Genomic DNA, 24,663 nt, shown 5'->3' with positions numbered 1-24,663 from the left:
CTAAGTTGTATGCAGAAAACAGATCCAATAATGTGAAAACTGAGAAATGATCATTGGAATTAGCAACATGAAGGTCACTGGTGACCTTGACAAGGAAACTTTGGTGGACCGAGGGAGATGGAAGCCTGATCAGAATGGACTCAAAAGAAAATAAGAGAAGGGAAGACAGTAAATAAGAAACAGCTACTGGGGGCTTTTGTTAAAATGACAACAGAGAAATGGCACAGTAGTCACAGGGGAATGTGCGATAAAGGGAGAGAAAGATTATGTTTGCATGCTGAGAGGACTGATCCCGTGCTGATGGAAAAATTGAAGATATAAGGGAAAGAGGAGGACAAGTCCTGGAGCGATGTCCTTGAGTAAGAAGTCAAGAATGGAATCACATGCACAAGGAGAGGGTTTGGCCTTATATGAGTGGATAAAGAGCTCATTTGTTATGACACAAGAGAAGATGTAGAATAATGGTACAGATATAGAAGATTGAAGATGACTTGGATGGGAAGATATGAACATTCCCTTTTGAATGTTTCTATTTTTTCAGTGAAATAAGAAAAAAGACTGTCCGTTGAGAATGAGACAAGATAGGAGGTATTGGTGGTTTGTGGAAAGAGAAAAAGGCATGGCAATAATCATCTAAAAGAATGGGAGAATGAATTAACTTGGGAAAAATAATTGGATCCAGCAGCTCTAAGGGCTCACCTGAAGTCAGTGCACATGTGGATTGCATCTGGCGAGCTGGCTGGCCTAGAGGCAGTCTCTAGAATGGCAGACAGAGTGGAGGTCCTAGGATATTGTACCTCTATCTGAGGGCACGCTGTGTTATTTCCTGCTTCATTGTAACCATCTTCATAAATTTCTGTGACCTTTGCCATTAAAGGAAGTTGACATCCTCTAGCAGTGACTGTTTCCATCTTTTCATCAATCACGCTGCTGTCCATTGTGACAAGCAAGCAAGGAAAGGAGAGCATAGCATTATTCTTCAGGCACCTCGCCAATACAATGAAGTCAGAGACTCTCCTTACTCATTCTCCAGGAATGAAACAAACAGCCCTGCCTGCTAGAAATGGAAAGCACTCTGCTAGGACCTCAGAGCTACACTGGTTTTCTCCTACTCTAATCAGGTTTTCCTCCTAATTCATGGCCTGACTATCCACTTAATTCCCTGAATATCATTAGACTCATTTATGTATGAAAAATATCATTACTTTGCTTCTAAATCTTTGATGGCTCTTCATTTCCTAAATGATAAGTTTTAAACTCATAAGCCTAACATGGAGAGCCCTTCTAGTATGTCCTTCTCACTCATCTCACTCATCTCCACCCTTCTTCTTCTTACACTATCTTCGCCCATCCATCTTATACCCCGGACGTACCTTACCGGTTAAAAACCTACCTCATGTGGTAGCTTAGGCTCCCAAGAGAAACAAAGTAACTCAGCTGCTTTGACAGGGAAAGCTTTAGATGACTTTCATCAAAATCCTTGCCTTGGATTAACTAAGAGAACTTCCTACCACGTGTGCGAGGGAAGCCTCTTAAACTCATTTCTCACATAGTAATATGGCTCTCAATAGCTCTCTATTCTAGAACATAGCCCAAACTAAGAGAACTTCTAAAATTGACTCCCCTTTGCCAACATCTCAACTGTTGTCCTGGGGTATTATAGCTCAATTAATTTCAACCAAGGTTATATATTTAAAAAAAAATTCAATTTTAGCATTGTATTAGTTCTGATCCTTGGAAAGCAAGCACCAAGATGGAATTAGAAGCACAAGAGATTTATCAGGGGGGAATGCCTGTGATAGATAAAGTTGTAGGGAGCAGCAGAGAGGAGAGGCAATGAGAGTCTTCAGAATGTAATGTAGGTCTGACAACTGTGAAAGGAGAGGAGAAAGGAAGGAAGATTGAGAAGGAAGAAACTCAGATGTCAGCAGAGCTCTGAGAAAGTTTTGGTCAGCCTGGTGGGAAGCCCTGGAGCAAAGATTGCCCATTAGAGAAGTCCCATGCTCAAGTCATTGGGTGGGCAGGAAGAGCCTGGGGAGAGTGTGGCCTCAGGAGGAATGCTGCAACCCAAAGGTGCAACAGCTGGGGGCCGTCAGCTAACAGCACTCCTCCCAGAAGGTTCTCTCTTGTGGGACAATCTGTGTGTGCACCTCCATGGCTGCCACAATCATCTACGTTATCTCTATTCCTAATCCCAATTCTGTTTTTTTACAATCATTACCAATAGACAAAGTTACCATCTTCTGAATTTCTACAAACTTTTATACATCAGGATATTTACTGACACTGTTTCCTCTCTCTGCCTTTCCTTTTCTTCTCTGCCTGGCTATCTTCTACTCAATCTTGAATAATTAATCAAATAATCCTTCGTTTATGTCTTCCATACCCCAACTCCCGTTATGTCCCACACAGATCTTGACAATACTTCAGTAAAGCATATATAATATTTTAGTAAGTTGTTTGCATGTATTTACACTGCAAATTTAAAAACTCCTTTAGAAAATAAACCATATTTTATTTATTTTTGTATCCCTAACTCCATGATTCCCAAACTGTATGCTCAGGTACCCCCAAGTGCTGCAGTAAACTCACAAGAGGTGTCATGGGGTAATTTAAATTTTTGAGGAAAATGGAATGACACAGTATGAACTATAACTTTTAAATTGCTTGGATCTAACTATTTAATAAGCAGAACTGTTAAGTATTTCTTTCAGCCTAGGGTTGCTGTGAAAAATTGGTTGAGACACTAAAGGCTGTGTGAACTGAGAAAGTTTGGGAAACTCTGTCTTAACTCCCAATAAGCACAGTACTTGGCATATAACACCTGTTAGGTAAATGACTCAACTATTGATTTTAGATCATTTGTCTTACTTGTAAACATTTATTCAGCACATACTCTCTCTGTGCCAGCCATTGTGCTAAGTACTTTATATGCGTGATGTCATTTATCCTTCCAACAGCCCTGTGAGGTAATTAATATTGTTATCCCCATTCTAAAGATTGAAAAACTGTGGCATGGAGTGATTAAGTAACTTTTGCAAGGCCATGCAACTGAAAAAATTGTGGAGCTGAGATTCCAAAGCCCATTTTATTAACCACTATGTTCTACATGCAAATTCCCAAAAGATTTTCAAAATAACAAGTAGTGAAGTTGATGAAAAATAATAGAATCACATTCACTTTATTGTAGTATATACAGACTGACCTTTTGAGAGTTAAATAGATGAATTCATTATAGGGTACTTCTTCAACAACTATTATTGAGTGTCTGCTGTGTGCAAAATGCTATGAGGGATACAAAGATGAATAAGAAATAGTTCTGAAACTGACAATTTTGAAACAAAGATAAAGTCATTTTCACAACAGTTTAATATTTTTAAGATATTTTGCCCTTCTGATCTCAGTCTGCCAGTGAACCTTTTCTCTTATATCTACATTTTTCAGAGAAGTTCCTAGGGATTTAATTTCATCTTTCAATTAGCTTCTTGATATTAGGGTTGAAATTTTTACTGTCTATACCAGCAACGGAACTTACCCTGCCTAGGTTTCAGCAGCTTTGGGCAACTGAAAGAGGATCTCTCATTCCCTCTTTTTCCTAACTTAAAAGGGGCTCCTAGTTGATAAATTAACAGTAGCAGAGTGAATAGGGATAGATGCACATTAGAAGTTGGTTAAGCAGCAGGTAGGGGCAAGTGTTCTGCTGCCCTTAGTTGGCAGGGACAGGGAGTAGCTGAAGAACAAGAGTCACCATGCCCAGGTGATTCCTCAGGTAACCAGCATCAGATTCACCAGAGGTTTTTTGAAATGAAGTCTGGGACTTCACTACTGATCCCCAAAATCTGATTCTTATGGAGTCTTCCCTCCAAGTGAGTTTCACACCACCTAAAATTAAACTAGGCCTAATCCAGTATATTTGTACAAAAAATTCAGACTGAGCTGTACATTTATAACCTGCAATTGGTTAAGGCAAAACTGTGGGCTACAAGTCTTACACTGTTCTGACAGATGGAAGAGTTGGTATCTAGTTAGGATTCTGATGCTGACTCTGTGTGTAACCTTTAGCAAGTCACCAGGCTGAGTCTGAGATTTTATTTGAATTAAATAGACTAATCTCTTGTTTACAATTTTGAAGTTCTGTGACTGTATTCTACTGAGCACAGTCACAAAATAATTTAGAACATATTATTGGACCCTTAAAACACAGGAAAAATGTTATAGATAATGTATATAAAATAAACAGGATAAAAATAAAACCCTAAAATTATAGAAGAAAACTTTTAGAAAGCACCATTATCAGTCCTGCCCAAGCATGTATCCAAAGCCTTCCAGAATTCTGTGTGAATAAATGTAAATAGGGAATTTGCTTTTATCTTGATGATTACAATATCAGCAAAAGTGGACCAGACTGAGTCAATATCTATCTGGAGAAATTGATGAATTTTACATTGTCTTACGTGATAGATGTGATGCTATTAATATCAGTGAAGGTGTAAGATAAATTGAAGAACATAGAAAATAATTTTATCATTGTGTAATCATATTTTATTGCTTGATTATATTTTAAGTACATCTAATTTTTAGATGTAACCATGCAAGTTTAAGCTGTTACTACAAATATCAATGCAGTATATGTGATCAGTTGAGAAGATACAAACACTGGCTTTTCAAGTCTGAAATTCCTTTCCTTAGAACATTCAAACCATCAGGAAAAGTAGAGAACTAGCTAGAGAAGGGTAGTGTATACTCCTGGCTGAGATTTCCAAGTGGAATCTGAATTTTCTAATTTCCCTTCTACCTTTGTGTGGTATGGGAGATTAAGACAGAAGCCAAGAAGTTGAACAAATTAAGCTTTTTTAGAATCTACATTCTTAAAACAGAAGGCAATTATTTGAGATATGGCTATAGAAACACATCTCTGAGAGTTTCTTGATACTTTAAAAGTAAATGTAGTAAACTACAAAAATCTCCCATGAATGTAGAAGCAAAAATTTCTCACAAATTTAGAGGCAAAAATCCTCAACAATATACTAACAAACTGAACCTGCCAATATGTAAAATGAATTATACACCACAAACAAGTAAGTTTCACTATTTGAAAATTAATAAATATAACCTACCATATCAACAGATTAAAGAAAAAAATCACACGATCATATCAAAGGGTGCAGAAAAATATTTGATAAAATTCAAAACATATTCATGATAAAAACTCTCAGTAAAATAATAATAGAGGGAAACTTCTTCAGGCTGATAAAGAAAATCTACCAAAAAAGAGATCTATAGCTAATATTGTACTTAAAGGTGAAAGACAATGTTTTCCCCCTAAGGTTGGACACAAAGCAGGGATGTCCACTCTCACCGCTTGTATTCAATATAGTACAGAAAGATCTAGCCATTGCAATAGAGCAAGAAAAGGAAATAATAGCATGCAGGTTGGAAAGAAAGAAATAGAACTATCCTTATTTTCAGACGACACTATTACCTATGTAGAAAATACCAAGGAATCTACCGAAAAGCTGCTAGAACTAATAAGTGAGTTTATCAAGGTCACAAGATATAGGATCAACACACAAAAATCAGTTGTATTCTATATACTAGCAACAAATACATGGAAATCAAAATTAAAAACACAATGCCATTTACAATTGAGTCAAAAAAAAAAAAGGAAATCTAACAAGACACACACAGGATCTTCATACTGAAGATTACAAAACACCAAGGAAAGAAAGCAAAGAAGATCTAAATGAATGGACAGATATATTGTGTTTATGGATTGGAAGACTTATCATAGTAAAGACGTTAATTTTTCCTAAGTCAATCTATAAGTTTAATGTAATTCTTATCAAAGGCCCAGAAAGTTTTTTGTAGATATAGATAAGTATATTTTGAAATTTATATGGAAAGGCAAAGGAACTAGAATAGCTAAAACAATTTTGACAAACAAGAGTAAAGTGAGAGAAATCTAGGTTGTGACTTACTATATAGCTACAGCAATCAAGACAATGTGTTATTGGACAAGGAAGAGACACATAGATCAACAGAACAGAACACAGAACCCAGAAATAAATGAACACAAATATGCTCGATTGATTTTTGATAAAGGTGCAAAAGCAGCTCAATGGAGGAAGGATAGTTTTTGTTAACAAATTGTGCTGGAACAATTGGACATCCAGAGGTAAAAAAAATAACTTTGATCTAAACCTCACGCAACATAGAAAAAATTAATTCAAAGTGGATCATGAATTTAAATGTAAAATATGAAGCTATAAAACCTTTAAAAGTAAACATAGGAGAACATCTTTGGGACCTAGTTCTAGGCAACGACCTACTGTTTAGACGTGATCCCAAAAGCATGTCCCATTTAAAGAAACCTTTAATAAATTGGACCTCATCAAAATTAAAAAACTTTTGTACTGCAAAAGAACCTATTATGAGGATGAAAAGACAAGCTATAGACTGGGAGAAAATATTTGCAAACCATATATCTGAAAAAGGCCTTATATTTAGAATTTATAAATAATTCTCAAAACTCAACAGTTTTTAAATAAATAATTCAATTATAAAATAGGTAAAATAGTGAAAATATATTTCTACAAAGAGAAGGTAAGAAGCATATGAAAATGTTCACATTCATTAGCCATTAGGGAAATGGATATTAAAACCACAATGAGATATCACTACACACCTTTTAAAAAGCTAAAATAAAAACTAGTGGCAAGGATGTGAAGAAACTGGATCTCTCATACATTGCTGGTGAGAATGTCAAATGGTATAATTACTCTAGAAAATAGTTTGGCCATTTCTTACAAAACTAAACATGCATTTATATGACCCAGCAATCACACTGTTGGGCATGATCTCAGAGAAATGAAAATGCATATTCACACAAAAAAAAACCTATACATGCATATTCATATTGGCTTTGTTCATAATAGCAAAATACTAGAAACAACCCAAATGCCCTTCAATAGGCGAATGGTTGAAAAAACTCTGGTACATACATACAATGAAATACTGACAGCAATAAAAAGGAATGAACTAATGATATATGCAACAATTTGATTTGACCTCAAGGGCATTGTGCTTACTAAAAAATGTTTCAAAGGTTACAAATGTATGATTCCATTTATATTACATCCTTGAAATGACAAAGCTATAGAAATGAACGACAAATTAGTGGTTGCCAGGGGACAGGAACAGGAGTAGGGTGGTGTGTGGGTGTGAATTCAAAGAGGTAGTAGGAAGGAGCTCTTTCGTGGTGATGGAACACTTCGGTATCTTGATTGTAGTGATGGTTATAACAATCTACACATAGGATAAAATTATATAGAAATATACATGCACACACATATACATAAATGTAGGTTAAAAATTGTGTAAACTGAAAAAGATCTGTATTCTTGTTAACAGTAATGTAGCGACATCAATTTTCTGGTTTGGTATTGTCCTATCTATAATCTCTATAAGATGCCACCATTGCAGAAAACTGGATCAAGGGTACACGGGAACTTTTGTAACTCTTTTTGCAACTTTCTATGAGTCTAAAATGTTTTCTTTTGAAATGTAGATGGATTGGAATGGACTGTTCTTGCACAAAATATGCATATGTATGTTTCTGAGGCCCCAGGGTTATTCACTCCCTAGAAAAATTGAAGAACAGGCTCAGGTCCCAGCTGGTATTGGATGATCAAAAGATTCTCCATTATAATAAGCACTTTTGGCTTCTGTGCAAAATCAGCAAGTCAATTTGGCAAAATTAGATGATGATTTTTTTTTTAGATGATGATTTAATATCAAGGCCTTTCATAACCATTTCTTAGTCTATCTTTCCAACCTCATCTCCATCCACCCACACATACAACATGACACAGTAAATGCAGTGAACTACTTTTTTTTCCCACGGACAGAATGCATATGATCACAGTTCTGAGTCTTTCTCCTGCTCTCTCTTTCCAGGAAGGCCCCTTCCCTCATTCTCCACTGGTGAAACTCCCCTATATCCCTCTCAGATGCCCTTCCTTGTTATAAGATTCTACCCCAGCCAGGCAAAATTTATTTGCTTCCTCTTTACTGAAGAACTTACCACATTGTAATAATAGAGTTTTTGATCAGTTTAAACCTGCCCTTGAGATCATAAACTACTAGTGGGACGGGACCATATCTTACTTACACCTAAGATGCCTAGCATCATGCTCAATAGATTTTTGGATGAAGTTAATTTAATGTAATGAAAATAGAGATTGAGGAATCACTGACTTTACCAGCTAACACATGTGTGTTCGATGTGAACAAAAAGATTCAGAGATAATAAGGTTGGAAAAATGGATCCCCTCCTTCTATACAGATAAGCCAAAAGTTAATAGAAGTTAAAGACCCATTAATGGCCTGGATTAGACAAGACTTGACACAAAAACACGAAAGAAAGAAGACCTTTGTAAAGAGAAAAAAATGAAGCTTAGTCTCATCCAATTTAAAAAGTTCATTATAAGTAGGTAGGAGGAAAATGAAATCCCCAAGACACTAGGACACATGACATTATTTTCTCAATTGAAAAAAAAAATGTTAATTTGTTGTTGATTGTTGTTCCATAATAAACAGACCAGTTATATGCTTCATTTGAACTGTAAGGCTACCAGTTGGATGAGTTGATTACCCAAATCCTCAAGTGTGATTAGTAGCTAAAGAATTAGAATACATGATAAGGAAGAATAAAAGAAAAGGAGATGACTACATTTTCAACTTATGCATCCCTACTTTTGAAATATATCCAAAGTAAAGCCAGTCTCACTACCACCACTACCCTCATCCTGGTCCAACCTGTCATTGTATGTCACCTGGACCATGGAAATAGCTTTAACTAGTTTCCCAGCATAACTGTTCAGTCTATTTTCAGCTCAGGGATCAGAGCTGTTAAAAGATAGTGAATTCCTATCACTCCTCTGCTCAAAACCTTTCAAATGTTTTCCATCTCCCTCAGAGAAAAAGTAAAGGCTTTTCTATGATTTGTGAAACTCTACAAGATCTGTCTCATCCTACTGTTACCTGCTAACCTTATTTCCTTCCGCTCTCCCCCTCACTCACTCTGCTTCAGCCATACTGGCTCCTTGCTGTGCCTCAAATATTCCAAGCACACTCCTTACTCAGGGCCTTTGGCCTTTCTTCCCCCCTGCCTGGAATGCTATTCCCCCATACAGCTCTTTCACTAAAACTTGACTTCTTGTAGTATATTCAACAATCATCCTCACTCTAAAATTCCAACTCATTACCCTCCACTTCACACTGATGTACTTTTTCTCACTAGTACATATCCTTATCTAGTATATCACATATTTTATTCACTTACCTTGTTTTCTACTCTCAGTAAGGTACCACATCATTATCTTCATCAAAATAAGGACTGATACTTCACCCTGTGCCAGGCATTGGGACAGGCCTTTGTGTGTGTTACCTGATTAGATTTCCACACTTGCCCTGTGAATAGGGTAATACTATTTCCGTTTTTCAAATTAGGAGAAAGGCTTAGATCAGTGGCATTTTCAGTGTACTTGAAATTTGCAGTGGATCTTTTTTTTCCTACTCCCCTCCTCCATATGACAAAATTATTTTCGGTAAAAGTCATAATAATCGATAATAATCATTATTTTCTTGATTCATTCTTTAGTTTTAAAACAGAAAACAATTTAAAAAGAAGAAATTTCAATCTTAAAGCCAACTGAAATAATTCAAGTTTTTTTTTTTTACCTTTAAGATCACTTTACTGTTATCATTTATTTCAAATCTACTATTTAAATACAAGAATATGTAGTAGTCCAGGAACTAAAGATGTGAACAACACATAAAATGAACTCAAATGATTCTGAACCTTTATGTACTCTTTATATAGTCTGTACAAATGCATGTATCTGAGCCTGTGTGAATAGAATAATTGTGGGTTTTCAAATTTAACTTCCATGTTAATGTTCATATTCAATGTTCCTTAAAGGACAAGTAAAAGAAATGTGCTTACATATCACAAATATAGATATAAAGAGTCATGGAAGCTGGAAACAAAAAGTTCCCAGAGTTCAAAGAGAGAGAGAGAAAAAAAATGTCCCCACGAATGATGTCATGACACATAAGGAGTTTGAGATGGGCTTCAAATATAAGTAAGTCTGAGAGTTGGTGATGTGGGGAGGACCTTTCCAAAGGCAAAGGCAAAGAGGTAGGAAAGCCCAGTATGTTTTAAGCATGTGGTGAGCACTCTGGTTTTATTGATACCTTGGGTGGGTGGTGGAGTAGCTTAATAAGAGAAACAAGTCATGCAGTACATGAGTTAGAAGAGGTTTTACAGGTTAAACTCAACCCTCTCATTTTATACCTGAGCAAACTATTGTGCAGGATGTTCACAAGTCTTCAATACACTTCCTTCCCCATACAGGACAGCTTCTGTCATCCCTAGACAGAGACTAATTAAAGGGTTCTACCCTTTGATATAGGGCTATAAGGGGCCCTGTGAGAGGTACGTTAAAATCACTACCATCCCGATTCAATTTACAACACTGCCTAAGGAATGTGTCTTCCCTGCCATTTCCGGGTGGAGGGAAACTAGCGGAAGTGAGGCAATGTGCAGCTATCAACACTGATTTGTGTATGTGATCAGTGACTGGGTCAGGAGGAAAGAAAAATAGGTTTACATTATCCCAGATTTTTCCAAACACTCAGGTTTACATATTTACGCCATAACAATCCCCCACTTCTCTTTGCTTCCCGCTTTGAATTTGATCCACTTTTCCATTCGTTACCTATTAGTACTGCCCTGGATATAGCCTGGGCCACTCCCCGGAAAGTCCTACAGTGCTGCCTCCTTCAGGGCTCAAATCAGGCTTTACCATACTGGCTACCTGCTTTATCACCAGTACTGTTCTTCCTTACACTTCATAACAGAGATCTATTTTCTTCCATGCGTGCGCAGCATTTATTATGCTTCTATGACGCATATTCTGAAAAGAACCAGACATTTACTTTCCCTTCTACCCTATAGTTGGTATTAAATTGACCCATCTCTTTCTTCACTGTCATTGTACTTTGCCACTGGAGGGAAGACAAGTCTACACCAAAAACCAAAGCAAACACTACGTGTTTCTAAAATACTATTTGATTTTGAACATATTAAGATATTTTGTGGTCAGTTTTATCCTGTGTCATTTACTCCCCAATATAGTAGCAAATAACTTTGTCAGTTAGATACAGGCTTGTGATACAAGATTTTTAAAGTAGAGACCACTGTTATTTGGGCTCTGAATCAGGCTGCTCATTTGGCACCATTTTCATTTCTACCAGAAACCAAAAACGATGCTCCCTCTCAGGGCGGCTTTGCCATATTAGCACATCCCAGCAGCCAGAGAAAGGTGAGATTTCAATAAATCAGCAGAGAAAAGATTTTATTTTTTATGATTATAGAGGAAAGAATATCTTTTATAAATATATGTTTAACTTAAATATTTTAAGTCAGAATGTGAAAAAATTAAGGACATACAAACATCAAGAATATTTTAATTTTGAGATGTGGATATAAAATTATTTGAAAACAAAGAAAATGCTAAATCATGGAATTAAGAAATCTAGTCTCGGGCCAGCCCCGTGGCTTAGCGGTTAGGCGCACGCACTCCGCTGCAGGCGGCCCAGGTTTGGATCCCGGACGCGCACCGACGCACCGCTTGTCCAGCCATGCTGAGGCCGTGTCCCACATACAACAACTAGAAGGATGTGCAACTATGACATACAACTATCTACTGGGGCTTTGGGGGAAAAAAAATAAATTAAAAAAAAAGAAATCTAGTCTCATATCCGTGGGACCAATGCATCAGTTAACTTAATGCTCACATTCTTTCTGCTATTTCCCAGCATGTTTTGGGTCTGTTTCATTATGTGTTGTAAAATCTTTTGATTTTAGTTTGAAATGCTATAACACATTTCATAGCAAATATAAATAACAGATTACTTAAAATGACAAAAGATTGGCAAAAAATAAACGTATAATAGGACTTTCAAGTTCCAGTCGTGTCCCTTGGGTTCTGTGGGAAGGAGGATCTTTGGTTCCACTGTCATTTCAGGTCAAGATTTCTCCTTCTGCGCAGGCCGGACTACATGACTGCAGATTTTCTGAAAGGCAATTCTTTTTTTTTTTTTTAATTGATGTTTTAATAGTTTTTAACATTGTGAAATTTTGGGTTGTACATTTTTGTTTGTCCATCACCATATATATGACTCCCTTCACCCCTTGTGCCCACCTCCCACCCCCCTTGCCCCTGGTCACCACAATACAGTTTTCTCTGTCCGTGTGTTGGTTTATATTCCACATATGAGTGAGATCATACACTGTTTGTCTTTCTCTTTCTGGCTTACTTCACTTAACATAATACACTCCAGGCCCATCCATGTTGTTGCAAATGGGACGATTTTGTCTTTTTTTTATGGCTGAGTAGTAGTCCATTGTATATATATACCACATTTTTTTAATCCAATCATCAGTCGAGGGGCACTTTGGTTGCTTCCACTTCTTGGCTATGGTGAATGATGCTGCAATGAACATAGGGGTGTATAAGCCTCTTTGGATTGTTGATTTCAGGTTCGTTGGATAGATTCCCGGTAGTGGGATGGCTGGGTCATAGGTCATCTCTATTTTTAATTCTTTGAGGAATCTCCATACCGTTTTCCATAGAGGCTGCACCAGTTTGCATTCCCACCAGCTGTGTATGAGGGTTCCTGTTTCTCCACATCCTCTCCAACAATCACTCAGTTGATAAGAGATGGGGTCAGTTGAACTGGTCCCAGAGGGCCCACAGTTACATCAGTACCACTGAAGGAAAATATAGGTTGATTTGAGAGAATATAACGGGGGTACCTGATATCAAAAGAGATAGAGAAGCGTTTCCTAAAGTAACTTTTAGGATAAAAGAATGTTAATGGTAAAGTATTTTTAAATTTTTTTAATTGCAAAGTACTTTATATTAGTCTTTTGTTTTGTTTTGTTTTCACCATGTTATCTAAAATGCTCTGTGGAAGTAAATAAATACATAAACCAGAAAATTAGAGAAGATGTATTGTTACTTTTTAGCTTAAATTGAGCCTTAAAGTCTATGAAATTGATTTTAGGATCTAACCAACACGTATCCAAATAATTACCAAATTTTTTCTGAACATTAAAGCCTGATAAAAGTTAGGAGGTTTGAAGTATACCTCTAATGTTCAAAACTAGCACTTTAATACGAGACATCAAATCCCGCAGTCAAAAGTGCTCAATCTAGATTAATCTGGACAATTTCTTCAAGAGGTGATGTTATTTATCAATCGTATGTATAATTCAGCATATTGTGCACATCTGCAAGACAGTAACAATTTACTATAGAGGAAGGACATCAGCTCAAGCCGAGAGCATTTAGAAGACGTACTAATTTACAGTCATTGCACTTAGCAACTTACTAAACACGAAAACTACAAAACTACTTTCTTTTTAATTAAAAGGAAACCTAGAGAAGTTAATTGACCATTCATTAATTCACTCAGTGAGTATTTATGGAATGGATATAGAAGGCACTGCACTAAATCATCAATGATCAACCCACATCCCAGCTTTTTTGAAGAACACTGTCTATGTTAGAAGGATATTACATAGTCTGCCCTTCGTATTCAGTGGCCCATTTTAAAGTTCTGTATTGTTACAGGCACCAATAAATACAGGTATCTGGATTCTTGGGGGTGGGGACATTCAGGTGAAGTGGGAAGTCATTACTCTGAAACATTGTGAATTTAGAGGGAGCCATTGACAAACTATTTTGCTACTGTTCATGCTTATAAGACGCGGTATCATTAGGAAAAGCCACATAAAATGGTTGCAGCTGTGTTATATAAAAAGTGGGGACAATTTAATAGAAAATGTCATCCTTTGCAGAATGTTGATTGCCTATTTTTTTTTCCATAAAGCTTTCTCATCAGAGGGGCTCCAGCAGCTGTGAGAAGGCATCCTGTCACTGATGTTCCCAGACGCCCTGGCATCCAAAGCTCTCCATGTGCTGTTTGGCATCCAAAACATTCTGCTTTCTTTTCCTTTTTTTTTTTTCTTCATACTCCCTTAGGAAATATGGAATATTTTCTTTTTGTGAAGACGGAGCAAGGACTGGCTTTTTGACACTGGAATTTCAGTGTAAACAAGAAAAACATCTGCTGAAGCCATGAGGTGCTATTTTTCTGTATTCTGGATCAAGGAACCCTAAAGCTATAACATTCTACAATTCTGTAATGTTAAGGATTTCTCCTCAACAAGTGGCAGTCATTACAAGTTACTGCAGGGCATAGCTCTTCAGAGGCTAGGATGAAAATTTGTCCCACGCAAAAAAAGAAAAGAGATTTGATGGAGAAGAGGCAGGGTCAAGTGCTTTTTTAATCATGTTAGAATTCTCCAACTTGAAAGTTCTATTTTCTCATAATTAGTTTTAGAAAGGTGAGTTGGTCATAAATTTTACATCATAAAAATCATTGGGATTCAGATATTTAATAGCTACACGTCTTCACTGAGTTCAAAATAATCCCATAACTCTTGTCAAATGATTTACATTTAACAATTTAGAGTTTATCATCACTAAGAGGATAATGGTTTATGCTATTTTGGTGTACAAAATGGGGCAAACTAAATACATCATGCACTGCCACAGCCCAAAATAATTGTCAGTGCCACACACATAGTGGGTATTCATTCATTCATTAATTCATTCCTTCCACAAATATCTATTGAGCATCCCCTTTGTCCCAGGTACTGTGCTAGGTACTAAAGATACAGCTGCAAGCAAGAGAGGAAAAAATCTCTTTTTCTCATGGAGCATGCCACCCCTTGAAACACACACACAGACACATATACTGTTGTTAAATGGAGTGACATACTTTAGGGGTTGTATAGTGTGGTAGGCAGATATTAATGTGGCTCCCATAATTCTTGCCTCCTGGTATGTACACTGAAGAGTGGCAGAATATGACACCTCAAAATATGTTTCTTTGCCATAAGGATTATTTTGAACTGATTATTTTGAAAAACAGCAGACACAAGAGAAGCTCTGAGAACAGAGTAGAAATTACTCTTTTGTAAGGGACATTTATATTTATAAAGGAAACCTCCATTTGTAAGGGTATCTCCCTCTCTGTGCCAGAAAGAGAAGGATGACTAAATCACAAGAAACTCTTATCAATGGAGATGTCATGGACTTAAATCTGCATAACAAACCTTACTCTTGTTTACCCTACTTTTCCAGGTCACCTTCTCATAACTGGCCTCCCCCACACCCCTCTTTCATTTGTCTTCAGCTGAAAACAGTATTTAAGCCTGAAGCCTAAGCCACTTCTCAGAGTTATTGATTTTTCTCTGGGTATCTCCCATGTATACATGAGGTTTACATGTTAATAAATTTCTGTTTGTTTTTCTCTTGTTAACCTGTCTTCTGTTCCAGGAGCCTCAGCCAAGAACTTAAAAGGGCAGAAAGAAAATTATTTTTCCTCTCCTATAACACCATTGTGTAATCCTCTCCCATTGAGTGTGGGTAAGATCTGTGGCTTGCTTTTAACCAATCCGATGTGGCAAAGGTGATGGGATATAGGTGATTGTGTGTGTACATGATTACATAGGCATGTAGCACTCATCTTGCTAGAGTCTCTCTCCCTCTCTCCCCCTCCCTCTCCCTCTCTCTCCATTACTGGCTTTGAAGAATAAAGCTGCTGGGATCAAGACAAGCTACCCCAAAACATGGCAACTTGGCATATTGAGTATTTTAAGCTAAAAGAGTTTGAGAAAGAAGCAGGAAGGTCACTCTGACCTCCCCCCCCAACTCCCCTGAAGCAGGTCATAAAACCCTCATGTGAGAGGTGCCCTCCCTATACCCAGAGGAAAAGAATATCCCTATCTTCGAAGACAAAGGGAGCAGCGAGAAGAATCCTAACAAACAGGTCTCGCTAAGTTTCCCCCAATTTACTACACTTACCTCAAACTGTCTGACCTATCATATTTCTATGTGACTGTCTATTTTTCATCAAGCCCAGCATAAAAATACTCAGGTCTAACTGTTTATTCAGGTCTTCATTTCCTTATGAAGGCTCCCATGTCACATAAAACTTATATTAAATAAATGTGAATGTTTTTCTCCTGTTAATGTGTCTTTGTCAGTTTAGTTTTCAGACCCAGCCAGGGACCCTAAAAGGGTAGAGGAAAACTTTTTCCTCCCCTACACTGCCATGAATCCTATATCTTCAAGGAAAAGAATTCTGCCAACAACCTGAAGGAACTTGGGAGCAGATCTTTCCCCAATTAAGCCTCTGATGAGAACCCAGTCCTGACTGACACCTCGGTTGCAGCTTTGTGAGACACTAAGCAGAGGAACCAGCTAAGCTGGGCCTGGACTCTTGACTCACAGAAACTGTGAGATAATAAACGTGTGTTGTTTTAAGTTGCTAATTTGTAATATTTTGGCGGAGAAAATTAATACAAACCGGATTGTGATCTTGCTTTTGGGTCATAGAGATAACCATCACTCTTTAAAATAAAATACCTCAAAGTCATTTTTGGATAATTAGGTTATGCCTTCTGTGAGGGAATATTTTTAAAAGTATTGCATCATTGGGTCAAATAATTGTTTTGTGTTCATATCTTTGTCACACAAGTCCTCGTAGCCTACCACTAATCCGATGGAATGAGCCAACCACATAGGACCAGTCTTGTCTTTACCTAATGGATTAATTTATGAACAGACCCATGCCAGTCCCATTTCTGCTCTCCATTCAACGAGCCAGAACTCTAGGCCCATCATGCTTAATGTGTATAGACCAATTTACCAAGAGCTTTTACTAATCTCATCTCTCATAGTCCTCACCCTAAGTTAGTGAGAGAAAAATTTTCCCCAATTTTACAATGAGGAATCCAAGGCTAAGAGAACTGAAAAACTAAAATCATATCATTAATAAGTGGCAGGGGTGGTACTCAAGCCACCAAATATCATCAGAAAGATAATGAATTGCTCATTTCACTCTGTCACAGCTACCTGTATAGGAAATTGACTGCTCTGTCCCTGTAGTCTGCCCTGAGCCAACAGAGCCTTTCAAAGACTCTGAGCTGAGGCAGCACCCTCCTCACTCCTTCACAGGAAGCTTAAGCCAGCATCAATGCTCTCCTTTCAATTAGAAACAGCTACAAGCACCGTGTGAAGAAAAGCGAATGAACAAAAGGGAATATCTCCTCCTTAGAGTTAACTGATTTAGTCAAAACCATTAGCTATGTTCCAAGCACTGTACTGGGTACGGGCAACAGAAAAGTGATTAAGAACCATTCTCCCTCTGCCCCTACACACGACTACTACCACCACCAGGAGATTTTAGTTTGGGAGACAGAGATTTACATTATTTAAATTTGATGTTTTGAGTCCTAAGAGAGGGCTCTAATTGCAAGGGCACTATAAGACCACAGTAGACCAATGAATTCAACCATGACTTTCAGAGAAGTCTGACAGGAGAAGGAGCCTTAGTGGAGGTCTGCAAAGGCAAGTAAAGTTTCAATTATGTGTTCCAGGCAAAGGAAATTCGTAGGCAGGTTATGGTAGCAGGAAGCAACTTGCACTGTACAGGAATGCTCAGCAGTTGAGTGTTAATAATAAATGAAGCATGGAGCATGAAGTAGTCAGAGAGTCAGCAATAAAAATCAGAGCTTGAATTGCATGTGTGCCTGCCATATGCCAGGCTCTGTGGTAAGAGCTTTATGTACAGACAATAATTTAATTCTAACAACAACTGAGGTAAGCATCATTATTATCTCTGTTTCTCAGACGAGGAAACTGAGCCTCGAAAAGTTGAGTCACTCACACAAGTTCCCACAGCTAGTAATTGGCAGAGCTGACATTTGAACCTATGTAATTCTAAACTCTTAGCAAAATCCACACTACTCTTTTGGTAGGAGACAGATCTGAAAAACATTGTACTTTATCTTAGACAATAGCAAGGGTCATAAATCTTTTTTTTTTAAAGGACCAGATCATAAATATTTTGGGCTTTGTGGCCATATGGTCCGCGGTTGTAGTGGGAAAGCAGCCATAGACATAAATGAATGAGCGTGGCTGTGTTCCAATAAAACTTTATTTACAAAAACAGGCATTGGAATGAATTTGGCCCACGGGCCATAGTTTGCAAGCTCCTGACAAATAGGAAACCATTAAAGGGTTTGAAGCAAGGAAGGGATATGACTAGTTTTGGACAGTGCTGCTCTAACAGTCTGGTTCATGCCAGAAACATCCTCAGGCCATCCCAGTCTAGAGGAAATGGCTACTTCTAACAAGTGTCAGCAAATGAGACTGCCTCCTCATAATTTCATGTCTGATTCATATTATCCCTTTATTCCACAAGTGTTTATTGAGGTCCCACCGTGATCCAGGCACTGTTTAGGCACTAGGAATATAAGAACAAAAAAATAAAGTTGCTTCTCTCGTGATGCTTACATTGTAGTGGGAAGAAGACACACACACACACACACACACACACACGCAAATAGATATAATAGGTTATGATAAGTGCTACAGAGAAAAGCAAATCAAGGATAGACAACACTGGGAGGGCCAACTTTACGTGAAGTAGTTAGGAAAATCACTTTAATAATGGGATTATTTGTACTGACACCGGGCAAGGCTTTCCTGACACAAATAACTAAGTCATGTTGCCAAAGGTGATCTCAGTTCTTAGTCCCAATTGCTGTGTCATATTGATGTAGGTGGACACGTGTCTTACATGTTTAAAAACATATTGCATCAAGATATGTGAATTCCATTTCAAAGTACAAGAAAGAGACCCCAATACTAACATGATACTGAGAACCTATGCTAAGTGTTTTTCGTGCATCACCGAATTTAGTCTTCACAAGAACCCTATGTGATAGGTGCTACTTTCCAAAATTATAGATTAGAAAACTGAGGCTCAGAGAGTTGTCATATCCAATGGCACATAACGAGAAAGTGACAGAGCCAAGATTAAAATCCAGGTCTTTTTTTCCTCCAAAATCTACATGCTGAACCACTGCAAAACACTACCTCCTATAAAATGAAGAGAAGCAGAATATGCCTACCCAAACTATGCTTCTTTGGTATAAGGATTATCTTGAGCTGATTATTTTTAAGAAAAAGTGGACACAGGAAAAGCTCTTTAAACAAAATAGAAATTACTCTTTTGTAAGGGACATTTACATTTATAAGGGAAATCTCCATTTGTAAGGGTGTCTCCCTCTCTGTACCTAAAAGAGAAGGATGGTTCTAAATCTCAAGAAACTCTCATCAATGGAGTAGGCAATGACTTAAATCTGCATGACAACTTTACCCTTGTTTACTGTGCTTTGCCTGATAACCTCCCATAACTGCCCACCCTCCAACATCTTCTTTTGTCTTTACCTGGAGATGGTATATAAGGGGATGACTTGGGCCATTTTGGAGAGTTACTCAGTTTTCCTGGGTCTCTCCCATGTATACAGGAGGTACATGTTATTAAATGTCTGTCTGTTTTTCTCCTGTTAATCTGTCTTTTATTACAGGTGATCTCAGCCAAAAACCTAGAAGGGCAGAGGAAAAATTGTTTTTCCTCTCCTACAAAAACAAAACAAAAAACGGCGTGTTTCCTATTGTTAAATTAATTAAACAAGGAGGCCATTAGACTGAGGAGGCTCGAATGCTGTGGTGGCCTAAGTAAGCAAACCAAAATCTAAGCCTGTAAATGCCTCAAGGTTACGAAATTGAAACCTAAGGACAAGCAATTACAAAGAGCCAATAGGCTTTGCACTATAGCCAATCAATAATTTCCTTAGTTTGCTCTGGTCTTTTCTCTATAAAGTCTCTCCCTGAGCTCCTGTCAGTTGAGCACTCCTAACCACTTTTGGTTTGACACTGCCCAATTATAATTGATTTTTGTTCAAATAAACCTTTCAAATTTTTAACATGCTTCACTTTATCTTTAACACAATCTTGAAAGGAAACTAGTTCATGATTATGTGAAACTTCTCAGTCCTGGGTCTAGAAATGCAAATTATCTGTTAGAAATGGGGGAAAGCCTGAGATGAATCTGTTAAAAAGCAGCCGGTCTTGGACCAGCCCAGTGGCACAGTGGTTAAGTTCACACGTTGGGCTTTGGCAGCCCAGGGTTCGCAGGTTTGGATCCTGGGCATGGACCTATGCACTGCTCGTCAAGCCATGCTGTGGTGGTGTCCCACATATAACATAGAGGAAGGTGGGCACAGATGTTAGCTCAGTGACAATCTTCCTCACCAAAAAAAAAAAAAAAAAAAAGAAAAAAAACAGCAGGTCTTCTTCATAAAAAGAGAGTTGTTGCTATTTGGAAAGTGTAGGGAAGGAAAAATATCTTTTCCCTCTACCCTTTTAAGTTCTTGACTGGGGCCCCTGTAACAAAAGACAGATTCACAGGAGAAAAGCATATAAATTTAACATAACTTTTACACGACACAGGAGCCTTCATAAGGAAATGAAAACCCAAATAGTGGTTAAATCTGAGTGTTTTTATGCCAGGTTTAATGAAGAGTGGACAGTCATGGAAAGATATTGTAGGGGAGGAAGAGAATTTCTCTACTCTCTGGGTCCTTCTGGCTGGGCTAAGAATTGAATTGACATAAGACAGAATGACAGGAGAACATCAAAGAAAGCTTTATAACACGTACACATGGGAGAAACCCAGGAAAACTGGGTAACTCACCATAATGGCTGAGTTGCCAGCTTAAATATCATCTTCAGCTAAAGACAAAGGAGGATGGTGGGGGGGGTGGTTTGGGGCTTCAAAGGGGAGGAAGGCAATTCACATGGAGATGGAAAAGCAAATGTTTGGTAGATAAGAATGGGCTTAGCAAGGACCCTCATAGTGTACTGATACCCAGAGTTATCTATGGTGACACCCTGTCCTGGGGACAGGCCTTTTATCTTAAATCTTTTAGGCAGTTAGGGGGAAGGTCAAAGTTTCTTTTAGAGTCTTTTGTTCTTAAAAATAATCAAGCCAAAGAGACACATTTCGGGGTGGCCAATTCTGATCCTCCACAATATGATAGGACAAAGGATATGAGGTAAATGTAGTAAACTAGGGGGAACTTAGCAAGGCCTATGTGTTTGGATTCCTCTCTGTGTCCCTCCATAAGGATGCACCTTTCCTCTGAGTATAGGGAGGGCATTTTTCACATGAGAGTTTTACGACCTGCTTCAGGGGAGGGTCAGAAAGTCCTTCCTGCACCTTCCATTTCTCACATTCCTTCAGCTTTAAATATTCAATATGGCAAGGTGCCATATTTTGGGGTAGCATGTCCTGAACCCTGTCAAAAGAAAACATAAGGGGATGTATGGAAATTGAGAAAGAAAATGGCCTCTGTTGTTTGTTTCTGTAGATAATAGAGGGAGGGGTAGGGCCTAGCAGGTGAAAAAACCACAAGCTGGGTAGTTCTCTGTGGAGCTTGGGCAGGAGAGAAGACAATCAGAATGCAGTATCAGATAACAGTAATAATAATAAAACAATAATGGTAATGTATAAAAAAGAACAGTATATAATAAAATAATACAACATAAATGATAATATATTATATCCTTACAGTGTGCTAAAAACTTCATATACATATCTCATTTAACCATCACCTTCACCCAGTGAGGTAGGAATTATTGTTATCCCCATTTCCCAGAGGAGGAAGTTGAGGCACTGAGCATTTAGGTACCTCATCCTGGTCATGTAGCTACCAAAAATCCTCAAATGAAGGCCTGCCTAGGCTCAATGCTATGGCTTCCAAATATTAGGCCAGGTGTTCCCTGACTCTAGACATGAAATCTGAATAAAATCATCAGAAAATGAGGCTCTTACCACAGACAGTCAACAGGTTCAAATATGCAACTGCATTGATGCATTTTAACCTCCAAAAGCATCAGTCACCAGAGGGACCACAGGGGCAGTATGCACCCTGCATTTCAAGTACAGTTGAAAGGTGATTTCACCAAAGGTTTTTAAATCTAAATCAAGTAAGGCAAGGAAGCGGGATGAGCCACAAAATTTAATTTAGAAAAAGGGCCACTAAAGGAGACCTTTGCATCCCTGTGGGGTTTCCTTGTGTGTGTCTGGAAATGGGGAGGAAGGAAGCTCCGTGTGCAGCTCAGTGCTGAGGAAGATATCCTAAAGGGATAAATTTCCTCCTGCAGGGCCAGAGGGGATAAGAATAATAGCAAACATTAATTGAGTGCTTACTGCATGCCAGGCACTGGCAGGGTTCTAAGTGCTTTACATATATGATCTGATTTGATCCTCACAACACCTCTGATGAGGCATGAGTGGAGAAATCGACGCTGCTTTAGGGAATCCATGGTGAAACAGAATGTAACTTAAAGGGGAGTTAACTGGGAGGGCACTGCTGTCTTTACACAAAATAAAATTAGGAAAATAAAGATACGTCTGTTGCTTATAGATTTCTATACCTTTGTATAATTACTGGAGAAAGGGATTTTGAAATTTACCCAAATTGAATCATAACTATTATTTTTCAGTTAATTATTGAAATAAAAGGCAGGATCCTGAGTCAAGATGGCGGAGTAGGCAGACTCTGAACTCACCTCCTCCCGTGGACACAGCCAATTTACAACTACTCGTGGAAAAATTACCCCTGAGACAGAACTGAAAACTGGATAAGAGGAACTCCTGCAACAACGGACAATCCTAACTGGGGTGGAAGAGGCAGAGACTCCCTTCCGGAGAGGAAAAACGCCGCCTTCACAAGCCGCCAGCTTCACGGCCGCCGGGAGCAGCTCACAGGTACGCAGCCTCCCTGGAGGCGCGGGGCCCTGAGCGGGGAGCGCCCCCGCTGGGGGCATTTTGTGGACCCAGCACAATCGACACCAGTGGCATAATATCTGACCTTGCCTGCTACTAAAGCATTGGGGAGCACCCCCAGAAAACCCGGTTCACAAAGAAACTAAAACTGGCTCTTAAAGGGCCCGCGCACAAACTCACCCATTCCAGAAAGCATCCTAAAATCACCAGAAAGAAAGGTGCACACTGCTTTGGTGACAAGAGACTCACCTAATAGGCCCTGAGTGCATCTCGGTGAGGGGTGAGACCTCTCCAGGGACTGGGACATTGGCGGCGGCCATTGTTGTGGCCTGGTGTGAGCGTGCTGACACAGACGCCATTGGAGTTTTCCCTGAGACCTGCTAGCCCAGGGTCTGCTCCACCCACTAGAGCACCGATTTAATCCAGCTCAGCCAGGGCAGGCAGCCCACCCTAGAGACTGGCCCCACCTAACAACAAGCCCTCAGGCAACATGTGGGCCTGCATAGATTGGTGACTGGATTTTCTGCAGCCTGGCAACTGAGCTGACTTGAGCGGGGCAGGGTGTGCACAAGGAGTGGGTGGAGAGTGTGGGGTGGAGGCGGAGTGTGTGGGGCTCCCGCTGTGGAGAGACTGGGTCCGCTTGGGGAGGTCGGGGCGCTCACACGGGGCAGGACTGTGTTGACTGTGTGTGTGGACCTCTGGGCGGCAGGGCTTGTCAGCTGCAGAAGACTTGTGCTTCTCAAAGACCCACATAGGAGGTTTGCCCCACCTTCCAAAGCCTGAAACAATTGGGTGCTCCTGTGCCTGAGGCCAGCCCCACCCAGCTGCAATCCTCAGAGAGCTGACAAGAGACCTAATAGGCTAGAGGTTTACAGCAATTCTAAGGCCCTGAGCCTAACAACCTGCCACACTGGGGGCCTACTCACTTAAAAGAAATACCGCACCACAAATCTGGTATTAGAACTTACAGCCAACTGTGCTGGGGCTCCCCACACCTGATAAAGAGACTGAAGGGCCCACAACAACTACAAGCAGCTGAGCATTACAACAGCTGGCCAGGAGCATAACTCAGCCTCCTGGGCGCCTATAGGGAGCGCTCCCAGGCCCCAATAGAAGCGCACACGTAGCCCACATAGGGGCCATCCCTGGAACATTGAGAACTGAGGGAAGCACACTGGAAGCCTCCTAAGCCATCACTTACATAAGGTCGCCTCTCCAAGAGCAGGAGACGAGCTGACCTACCTAATACGTGAGACACAAGCACAGGGAAAGAGGCAAAATGAGGAGGCAAAAGAATACATTCCAAGTAAGGGAACAGGACAAAACCCCAGAAAAGGAACTAAGTGAAACAGAAATGAGCAACCTACCTGACAGAGAGTTCAAACTAAGAGTGTTAAGGATGCTCACTGATCTGGGGAGAAGAATAGATGAACTCAGTGAGAATGTCAACAAAGAAATGGAAGATATAAAACAGAACCAATCAGAAATGAAGAATACAATACTGGAAATGAAAAACTCATTAGAGGGACTCAAAAGCAGAGTAGAGGATACAGAAGAACGGATCAGTGAGCTGGAAGAAAGACTAGAAGAAATTACCCAAGGTGAACAGGTAAAAGAGAAAAGAATTAAAAAGAGTGAGGACAGTCTAAGGGACCTCTGGGACAACATCAAGCGCACTAACATCCGTGTTATAGGTGTCCCGGAAGGAGAAGAGCGAGACAAGGGGGCAGAGAATCTATTTCAAGAAATAATAGATGAAAACTTCCCTAACCTAAGGAAGGAAACAGACATCCAGGTACAGGAGGCACAGAGAGCCCC

General features: G+C 39.2%; 1 protein-coding gene across 1 annotated transcript in view; it reads right to left on the bottom strand.

Annotated features, from left to right (window-relative positions):
• Nucleotides 1-23,322, bottom strand: part of LOC147911945 (uncharacterized) — a 64,704-nt gene extending 41,382 nt beyond the window's left edge. Inside the window, exon 1 of the mRNA XM_087426442.1 lies at nucleotides 23,095-23,322. Coding sequence (XP_087282568.1) covers nucleotides 23,095-23,204 — 110 coding nt within the window. The 5' untranslated portion in view covers nucleotides 23,205-23,322. The remainder of the gene's footprint in view (nucleotides 1-23,094) is intronic.
• Nucleotides 23,323-24,663: the final 1,341 nt, after the last annotated feature.

The sequence above is a fragment of the Ceratotherium simum genome, chromosome X (assembly GCF_057802395.1).
Source record: "Ceratotherium simum simum isolate JZ-2026a chromosome X, ASM5780239v1, whole genome shotgun sequence".
NCBI classification, from domain to species: domain Eukaryota; kingdom Metazoa; phylum Chordata; class Mammalia; order Perissodactyla; family Rhinocerotidae; genus Ceratotherium; species Ceratotherium simum.
This window is presented reverse-complemented; position numbering and strand designations above follow the sequence as displayed.